Source organism: Haemorhous mexicanus, chromosome 3, assembly GCF_027477595.1.
Source record: "Haemorhous mexicanus isolate bHaeMex1 chromosome 3, bHaeMex1.pri, whole genome shotgun sequence".
NCBI classification, from domain to species: domain Eukaryota; kingdom Metazoa; phylum Chordata; class Aves; order Passeriformes; family Fringillidae; genus Haemorhous; species Haemorhous mexicanus.
The window spans coordinates 25,903,118-25,912,994 of record NC_082343.1 but is presented as its reverse complement, the minus strand read 5'-3'; the positions used below and the strand labels follow the sequence as shown (position 1 = coordinate 25,912,994).

General features: G+C 37.7%; 1 protein-coding gene across 1 annotated transcript in view; it reads left to right on the top strand.

Annotated features, from left to right (window-relative positions):
- The first annotated feature begins 1,370 nt into the window (after positions 1–1,370).
- Positions 1,371–9,877, top strand: part of HAAO (3-hydroxyanthranilate 3,4-dioxygenase) — a 33,607-nt gene continuing 25,100 nt past the window's right edge. Inside the window, exons 1-2 of the mRNA XM_059841160.1 lie at positions 1,371–1,602; positions 5,625–5,703. Coding sequence (XP_059697143.1) covers positions 1,523–1,602; positions 5,625–5,703 — 159 coding nt within the window. The 5' untranslated portion in view covers positions 1,371–1,522. The remainder of the gene's footprint in view (positions 1,603–5,624; positions 5,704–9,877) is intronic.

The following is a 9,877-nucleotide window of genomic DNA, read 5'->3' as shown; positions in this document are numbered from 1 at the left end:
AAGTTCTCTTTCCTTCACAGCTAAGAACTGAACTGCTAGCAGCCCGCAGAACAAAAAGTACCGAAATGTACCTGTCTGTAAGTTCAAAACCAGGCCTTATGTGTTTGCTGTGTGGCAGTGTCTCACTGCAGCCATAAATTGCTAGAAATTTCATGTGCTACATAAGTGATGTAGTGGTGGTGTTTTGCAGTGGAATGAAACAATAATTACTTTGGGCTTATTTCAGAGGAAATTACAGCTAGTCCCATTGTGATTGTATCAATACAGTGGAACTGTAATCCACATGGGGATCTTTTTATCTCAAAATGAACGGATTTTTTCCTGTTCCATAAATTACATAATGAGTTTAAACTAAACTGCAAAGAAGTGATAGAGACAAAGGTAAGACAGAGTCATTCTTACAAATACTTGATAAAAGCACAATATTAGTTCAAAGGCGCACTCTGTTGCTTTCTTCTGGTGGAAAATTACAGCAGTACTAGTTAAAGAACTCCCAGTTTTGTACTGCTCCTCATGCTGAATTTTTGGGCCTGTAGCTGCACTGCTCATATGTGCAAGCCATGGAGAATGTACCACTCACTTTTAACCAGATCATTTTATCACCTTATACACATACACATCCACTAAGCACAGTGTAGATAAAAGTGGAAGACTGGGATACGTCAAGAGCAAAGTGCTAAGATATTGTAATGTCTTGGGATTTTTTTGTTTACCCACTCATCTCATGAGTTTGGAGTCTGTTTATAGATTTATTTATTAAAAAAAATTGGGGGTGGCAGGGAACCGAGTGAGCAGTTCTATAGCAACAGTGTACATCTTGAACAGCAACTTGTGAGGGAATATCGACTAATAAAGGTCTGGAAAGTCTGGTTCTTCTCAGTTTCTTTTTTGCCTGACAATTTGATGCACTTTCCCAAAGGGCATCACAGAATGAGGGTCAGCTCTCCACAAGCCCTGCCATAACATTGGCAGAGCAGATCAAATTAAGATGAGCATTTATGGACAGCTACTCTTGATCTTACAAATGCAGGAGACGTCTGTATTTTGGCTACTTGGCAAAAGAAGATCCCAGTATTTTCAAACAAATACACATACCACAAACATTCAGCCTTAGAATGTGGAAGGGAGGTTTCTATATTAGACTTGAAAGGAGTGAATGCCCCAGCCTCGCCCATTTTTTCTGACAGTGTAATAAGGCCATTTTTGTAGAGATAACGTTCACACTCCAGTTGATGCAATAAAGTGAATTAAGAAACTCTCTGTAGACAAAACCCAGTCTCCAGTAAAAATATATATTTTAAAAACACTAGTCAATTATTAGCCAAACTGCTGGAATATTAGTGCTCCCTATGAAGTAACCTTTGGCTGATGGACCTGTCCCTTTTGACACTGAAGCCTGAAGACACCTCTCCTACCAGCCAATCCCCTGAGCACTGGGGTTGGAATCACAGGCAGTCTGCTCACAGAAAAAGCACTCTGCAAATTCTGATATCTCGGGCAAAAGTTTCATAGGTGGTGGACCATGGAGCTTCTTGTGAATGTAAGAAAATGGATAGAAGAAAACAAGACTGCCTTTTTGCCACCTGTTTGCAATAAGCTTATGTAAGTAAATGAAGATTTTTTTTTACCAAGTTATCATATATAGAAATATTCCTAGCTATAAGAGGAAGCTGCAACAATGCATACATGGTAAAGATTAATAAGGAACCATAATTCCTTTCAGGCTGCAGCCAGAGTACTGTTCCAAAGAACAGAAAGTGAGTGAAATCTGATTTGCAATAACTCAGCAAAATCTGCAAAGATCAACTTGCATACAAGATACTTGTCTCAACTCAAAGTTACTTGTAAGCAGGGAGACTGAGTTAAGAGAATTTGTGTCAGGCTCTGTGACAACAAACTCCTAGAAATTGGAGGACATGACATCGCATCCAAAACCAAATTCAAACCTGAAGTAGCTAAAGCTGCTGAAAACCATTCCAACATCACAGAGGAGCCAAAGCTTCAGCAGCAATCAAAATCAGAAGTATATATAGCTGAAAAACAAGGAAAAAGGAAGAGCAGTGGTAGCAGAGGATCAGATTTCCAGGGCATTTCCAGATCTGTCAAGGCAGGAGGGTAGGGAGCCTGAAGGGGCAGTTTACAGCCATTTCCAGTATTCTGAATGAGACAGCCAGTATAAGGGAAAAAAGTGTGGGCATTATGCAATTTTATGTACGCCATGCATATGCTCTGTGTCAAAGTTTGTGAACAAATTCCAATGTAAATTATTCAATGTGTCTCAAAATATTAACGAGGATTTCTTTGTCAGTGAAGCTGAGGAGAAAATATTTTGTCTAAAACTCTGTGTGCAGAAGGCTTTCATTAGAAAGTATTCTCTCTAAGGAGTGACATAGACTCAGGTTTTATATAAAAATGAAAAAGCATTTTCTTTCTATAACTTTAATTAAAAAAAAAAACTTTCTTTACAATTTTAGTCATTAAAAAAAATCAAAAAATATGCCTCTCACCCTTCCCTTAAGTGCTATCTCTGATGAAAAGCTGAATGGGCAGTAATGTATCAGCAATATTAATTTCCATTCACAGGGGTGAGGGTTACTTTTCAAAGCAATGGTTACAGACAAAGAAAAGGTAAAGAGTACATCATTACTGCCATGTCTGTGTTGACATTACTACAGCTGTGTGTAGAACTGAAAAATTCTGAAACTTGAATCACTACAAGTGTTCTCATTTCTTTCATTTTCAAAATGGATTTAAGGAAGAATTTTTTGAAGCATCTTAATTTCTGAAGCTTACCAATGATAATGGGAAAATTTTAGTATTTTATGTATATGGAATATTCATGTGTTTCTTTCCTTATCAGCACAATGAATCTTCTTTGTGTTTAATACACTGTTCTCTATTACTTACTACTAGTTCTGTAAACCTTGAGTAAATCTGGAATGTGGCATCTATCATAGACCTTTGCCCATAAACATTTTAAGAAATTACAGTGAAACAAGAAACATTCTTTGTGATAAAAATTACATCGTTTAAAACAAAATCCATTTTTTCAACATGGCTTTAGCCTGTGTAGAAGCAGAGTAAAACCATCTACTGCATGGGTTCTGAGTCTACCTCCACCTGCATCTGGTGCTACCTAAATATTTTCAGGATTTTCCAAAAGGTTTTAGGTGATTTTTCAAGAAGCAACAAATACATTTTCAACATTTTTTCAAAGGCTTGATCCTTCATGTGCTGTGTAGAGATGTGTTGAGGCATTCTTCTCGCTGTCCTACTGCCTCATGGAAGGCAACCACCTCAAAATATAAGTAACTTACTTTGTTTCAAGGGAGACTTAGCAGTTAAAACTAGGTCTTACAGTAAATCAGTAGGGCTCTTGGTATCTTTCAGGCTTTTATGACATTGTGTTCCATACAGTTGAGAGGATCACAATTTTTAAATACCTGTTTGGGATTGCAACATGAAATCTCAGTTCCTGAATTGCTGCCTATTCAGAGTTTTACCGAAGTAAAGAAAATGATACATCTAATAAAATTGCAGCTCTGACATTGTATTTTAATGACACTATCTTGTAAGTTTAAATGCTTTTTAACCTCAACAATGAGCAATTAGTGCAAAATCAAACCCCTTGACACAGCTGGTTTTCACAGGTGCTTCTAAAGCTATTCTGAGTTCAGATTATGATGCTTACCAAAAGGACTACTAAGTATGTTCATGGACTATCTGATTCTTTGTAGTCTTATCATGTTTTTAGAGGATTACCTGCTGGTACCATTTTCTTTATGGGGATGAGAAGAGGAATGTAAGAGCATGGAAAACTTAATACTCCATTAATTAAGTCTTCATTCTAACAATAGTACAGTCAAGTAATTTTCACATCCCTGAAACCTTTACAGTACTCCTATCTGCATTTTAGCAGTCTTAACTGAAACTTTTCTTTGTTATATTTCATAACAATAAATAATTGTTAAATATGATAACATTTAAAGCAACTATATTAACCAGATAACTTTATTTAGCAAGGTGGGCAGACTTACCTATTGGAATTCCTGCTCATATTTCATAGCTGGAATCTTTTGATGGTGTCAGTATATATTTGTTAATGATTGAATGATTAACCCATAGCCTGTGTATTACATAAAGCCCAGGTAAATCTATGGGATAATTAATCATTGATTTGCCAAATTAAGAAGTCAAGCAGTAATTGTTTTAAAGCAGTATTTTCACTTTTACTTAATGAACTAATAACAAAACTGGATGTTTATTTAAAAAAAACCTAACCCATCTTAACAGCAGATTACAAGATACTCACAGACTGCCTTTCTCTTATTTTATTCTTCAGGGTTAGTTTTCATATATTTCATTAATTATTATCTGTATTGCTGCTGTTTGGATCATCCTGCCCTTCTTTAGTAGAAGTGTTCGTTAATGCAGAAGAATTGCAGTGTGCTGTTGAAAAGGAACATTAAATCTTCATGGTACAAACAATTTGGATTTCAGTTCCTTATTTTATGATACAGATATGAAGCCCAGTGCTGTAAGATATACAGCTTCCTATGGAGAGAACAGTCAAATCTAATTCTTTAGTTTTATTTGACCAGCTAATTTGTCACTGTTACTTGTTAACTGCTTTACTAGTCCCTGCTGTGTTGGTCATTATCATTTAAATACTCTTCACGGAAGAAGTGATAGCGGTAGCAGATTGAATATGTATGTGCCACCACTCAGAACAGCCTCTCTCAATTCAGGCTTTCAAGGTGCTGACGCAGGGACAGGCTGTTGTTGTTCCCTGTGTTTTAGGGGATCATGGCCCTGTTGGTTCCACGTTACTGCCTAGAACCTCCTCATTGCAAAGCAGAGGCTAATACACCTCAGTTCACTTGTCAAACAGCAGACAAATAAATTTTGATTCACAGCTAGCAGGTCTGATTTTGAGGAGTTTGTTTAGTAAAGGAAAACCTACTACCTTTCCATTATATTAGTATGAATGGACTGATAGGTAGTTGGGGTGATAGCCATTCCTTGTGATAGCTGAGAGGAACGCTCACTGGGGCTCTTAAGAGGGGCAGAGTTGAGAAATGGCCTGGAATCTCCTTTTCTGAAATAGCCACAACCACAATGAAACCATTGTAACTTTATTCCAGCTTGGCAAAACTAGTGTAAGCAGAACAGAAATTAGCTGGCAATTCTTACCATTGTTATCGCTGGTAATTCTACCAATGTGGGGGGCAAAAGTATTGTTTTTACCTTTGTTAACTTTTCAGAGTTTTACCTTTACATAATCAGCTCAGGTTGAAAAGCCACTTTTCTAGTTCCTGTCTCTTAGGTAACATTCTTTATCTTTTCAATTCAAAGCTCTTTTCACAGCCAGCAGCTATTGTTGTCCCCTTTTCATAGCTGAAGGCATTGAAACACCAGGAGGGAGGTAGTTGGCCTCAGGTCACCCAACAGGACAGTGCCAGAGCAGAGAGGTGCATCCAAGGTCTGTGAGTTCTTGTACTGGCTGTTGCTTTCCACTCAATATTGTTTCATTGACTCACTGTCCCAAAAAGAATTAAAAATAATAAATGAAATAAAGAATATCATGAACAGAAGTAGCTTCAAAATGTCACTTTCTCTTCTAGGCATCGCTATCAATTAAATGTGATGTTTGTTGGAGGGCCAAATGAAAGGAAGGATTATCATATTGAAGAAGGAGAAGAGGTAACCTATAGGTTGTTTATATTACTCTGATTTATCTATAATGATTAAATGTAGCCACTTTTGAGGCTACAGATTAGCAATGCCAGGCTCAGTGCTGTTGTATTTATTAGATATATTCATAGGCTTAAACAGAATCATTCACCAGAACCATACATCATCTGTGCATTTTGTTTGAAAAAAGCATGTGAGATCAGATTATCTTTTCCAACAGGAAATTAGAGAAGGTATTCTGACATGTCCAAGTGTCTCATTTCAACATTTTGGAATAGAACTTTAATGATATTTGATAATGATATTTTATATCCTGATATTTTATTTTTATTCTGGATATTTTTATATCCTGTTATATTTTATTACCTGATATTTTATATCAGGTAATGATATTTTTAAAACAAAAATATCATTGCAGAAAATCGTTGCAGAAAATTGGTCTGTATTTCAAAAGTAACTTTGGTATTCAAAAAGAAATATTTTAATTCACTAGAAATTACTTTTTTTGTGGACTTAGTGAGAATCATCAGCTCTTCAACTTTCATTTGAGTTTGGAAAGAATAGAGTCTTTAAATATTTTTCACATCATTCTCCTGTGCTCAAAGCCATTCCAAAGTCCAAATGACTTCATTTTCTTGAAGTCATTCCAACTTTTGCGTTGTGAGTAGCCATTGAACCAAATGCAACATGGAGGAAGAAAGAGTAGAAACTAACAAAATTGTAACAATTTACAATTGTTTACTGCCTTCTTTGTTTACTGCCTTGTTCTTGGAGTTGCTTGCTCTGCCTGGGGACTTCTCCACCACTTTCTCTGAAAGAATCCTAAGGGAAAGTGATTACTAGAGGCCTGGAAGTAAGGGTATCAGGATAGAGACCATTTTCCTTGCTTCCCAGCAGAATAATTTAACTTCATTTCATTCCAATGACATTTGGCAACCTAATTTTAAGTATCTTTAGAAAGTCAACCTAAGCATCTGCATAAAGGCAGAAGTGGGTCAAGTTTCTATAAATCCTTTTGAAGAGAAAGAAAAATTCATTTATTTATCATTGAATCATTTCTCCCCAAACCCTCCCCAGCATTTCACAAGAGCCTTCATTGATTTCCTGTTCTAACTGTGCTCTGCAAGTGTATGTAGTCCTTACAGACAAACAGCTTTGGAAGAGCAGATGCTGAGTTAACCCTGGGTGACTCCCACCTGTGCTGGATTGTCACTACCATCTCCCAGCCCACCTGTGGCTGTGGGCACAGGCACATCCATCGCATGCCATGTTACCAACACAGTGCACTGTGTGTCCCTTCTCATGGGCTGTGCAGGGAGAGCTGTGGCAGCACCTGGGACCAGGCCATCAAGCTGCTTGGGATTCCTTAAAATCAAAGTTAGGCTGATTTAACTTTTTTTTTTTCCATGTTGCAAGATGCTCCTGTATTTGTAAATAACTTGGTCTACCCTTTAAAAACTCTTAATATGACTTCTCAACAATATAAAAAGTTAGCCATATCTCTAAAGGCATAATTTTTAATTTACTGTTGCATATTGATGTTGTTGCTAACTCAAGTGGAAACAAGGTTTTTTTAGGTATCAGTACATGCTCATTTACATAGTAAGCCTCCCACAGTTATTCAAAAACCAAAAATGGAAACAACAACCCTATAACATCAGAAACTTGGCAATAGACACATCAGAAGCATTATCAGTTATGTACCAGTTAAACATATGGGCCAATTTTGTTCAGTTTTATAAAAGTACATTATAGTTATTCATTGCATTTTACCATAGCTTTTTATCAGACACATTTACACCTTCCTGTGATCTAACTTAGAACCATGTTTCTCATTAGAGAAGAATTGTGAGGTAGAGAGTATCCTAGCAAAAGGGCATATTCCTAAATTAGACTTGGAATTTCAGAAACCATTCAAAGCCATGTTCAGCTCATTATTTTGTCAGAAAAAGGGTAATTTATAGTTCTGGGTGATAATTTAAAGGCAGACTATACAGACATACTGTCAGCAGGCCAAATCACGAATGTGAAAACCCCACAAATCCTTCAGGCAAATTTAGCTGATGTTGTTCTGCTGTTAGTATTCCCTTAGCAAAGAAAGGTTGGTTTGGAGAGAAAGTTAAATTTAGGATTGTTTATATCTGACCACTCACTATCTCGTGCCTGCTATCACACAGTTTATGGAGTGTCCTATGGCAGAACTCGTGCTTGAAAGCCTGCAGTTCACAGCAGCAAAGGGTTGGCATGCAGAGATAAGGGCTGAGGAGCATCCTCCTGCTCCCAACCTGCTCTCTGCTGGTGCCATTAATGTGCAGGTGTATCAGGAAGATTAGGTCTGACTGGCTAATTAGGAGGAAAAAAAATCCAGTAGCTTGATTTGAAGTCTCTTCAAAGCCTTTTAGAATTGCCTCCTGAACCCATTTAGGCTAAAATGACAGCTACTCCAGCACAATTTCTTTCCTCCTCTCAACAAGCAGGCATTTCCTAAATAACTCTTATATTTTGTTCCTTCCTAGTTTTCTCTGTAGCTCTTCACTGCCTTCTTAAACTTTTCTGCACTACTTCTTTGCCACCATTCTGCACAAAAAGAGTCTCATACCTGGGACTGTGTTACATTGGACAGGTTTTTTAAAGAGAAATATGAAACTGTAACTTAGAAGAGTTAAACCATTCACAGTCTTTGGCTGGAATTTACCAGGAAGTCATATTCATTCTTATTTTTAAAGTTCCCTTTTGCTCCCTTCTCCATCAGAATAGAGGTAGTCAGCAAACATCTACTCAGATATTCTCTGCCTCTAAATTAGGCTCATTCAAAATGAAATGCTTTGGGAAATGCATCTTCTGTTGGAACATGGCAAAAAAGTGCTGTGGGGATGAACCTGTATATCTAATACTGACAGAACTTTCCAGGAAGTGTTTGAGCTACATAACGACTTCTGAGGGTTTCAAAAGAATCATTATTCTGATGTGCCTCATTTGTCAAGAGAGTTTTGGGTTCCATGGACTAGTGACTACAATTCTTGTGTAGTCAACTTGATGAGGCCACTGAAAGTTTCTGTGGCAGCCCTGACATGATCACAGGCAACCTTTGACTGAAACCACCTTGTCATCTAGACCATGGCACTGAGTATCATGTCCAGTTGTTTCTGAACACCTCCAGGAATGATGACTCCACCACCTCCCTGGGCAGCCATTTCAATGTCTGACAACCCTTGCCATGAAGAAATTCTTTCTGTTGTCCAACCCAAGCCTCCCCTGGCACAGCTTGAGGCTATGTCCTCTTGTGCTCAAACCCTCACAGCTATGGGGTAGCAGGTACTAGGGAAGAGTCCTCAACATATCTTTGTCTTGGATTTTTCGTACCGTAGAATTTGTGACAAGAAGAGCTTCAGTGTTAACATAGCCTACAGGCTTCATGGTGTATTTACTGCATTTTTACTTACTTGTAAAGCCTGAGGGTAGAAAAAAAAAAAAACAAACCTTCTTCCAAAGAAATAAGTGAAAACTCAAGGGGACCATATATTTTGGAGAAAGTTAATGACAGAGAAAACCCACAATCATAACAAATCCTAGCTCTAGTACAAGAATTCAGAATTTACTGCATTGTGTGGGCTGCTTTGGGAAATAGTGAGATATGCTAACAGCTAAATCTAGGATTACAAAAGTAGTTAGGCTGCTATCTCTTTACCCACCTCAGTCCACCACTTACACACAGTGAATCTCAACTGACTTTGATTTTGCTGACTTTGATTTCTTAACAATTTACATTTTGATGTTGAGTCTATGTAAAACAGCGCAGTTCCATGCAGAGAAATTCAAATCAGCTTTTCATCTACCACCTGCAACACATTTGCATTGGCACAAACCCCACTTGGATTTAGAAGTCCCACTTCTCACTGTGCTGTATTTTACCCTAAGTTTCTGCTCTTAGCATCTAGATTGTTTCCTGTGGATAGAGCCACCTAATTATTGGCACAGCCCCACAGACCAAAGCCCTCATACTGCAGTCCTAAGGAGATCTCTCAGAGAAGGAGTTCTCCCTCCTTTGATCATCTTGGTGAATCTCTTCAGCTTCTTCTAGCACATTCACATGGTCTGAGATACAACTTCATGCTTTGAAACATGATACAGATTTGAGGTCACATCTGCCACATCTCATCCGAGTTTCCTTGACCTGAGTTTT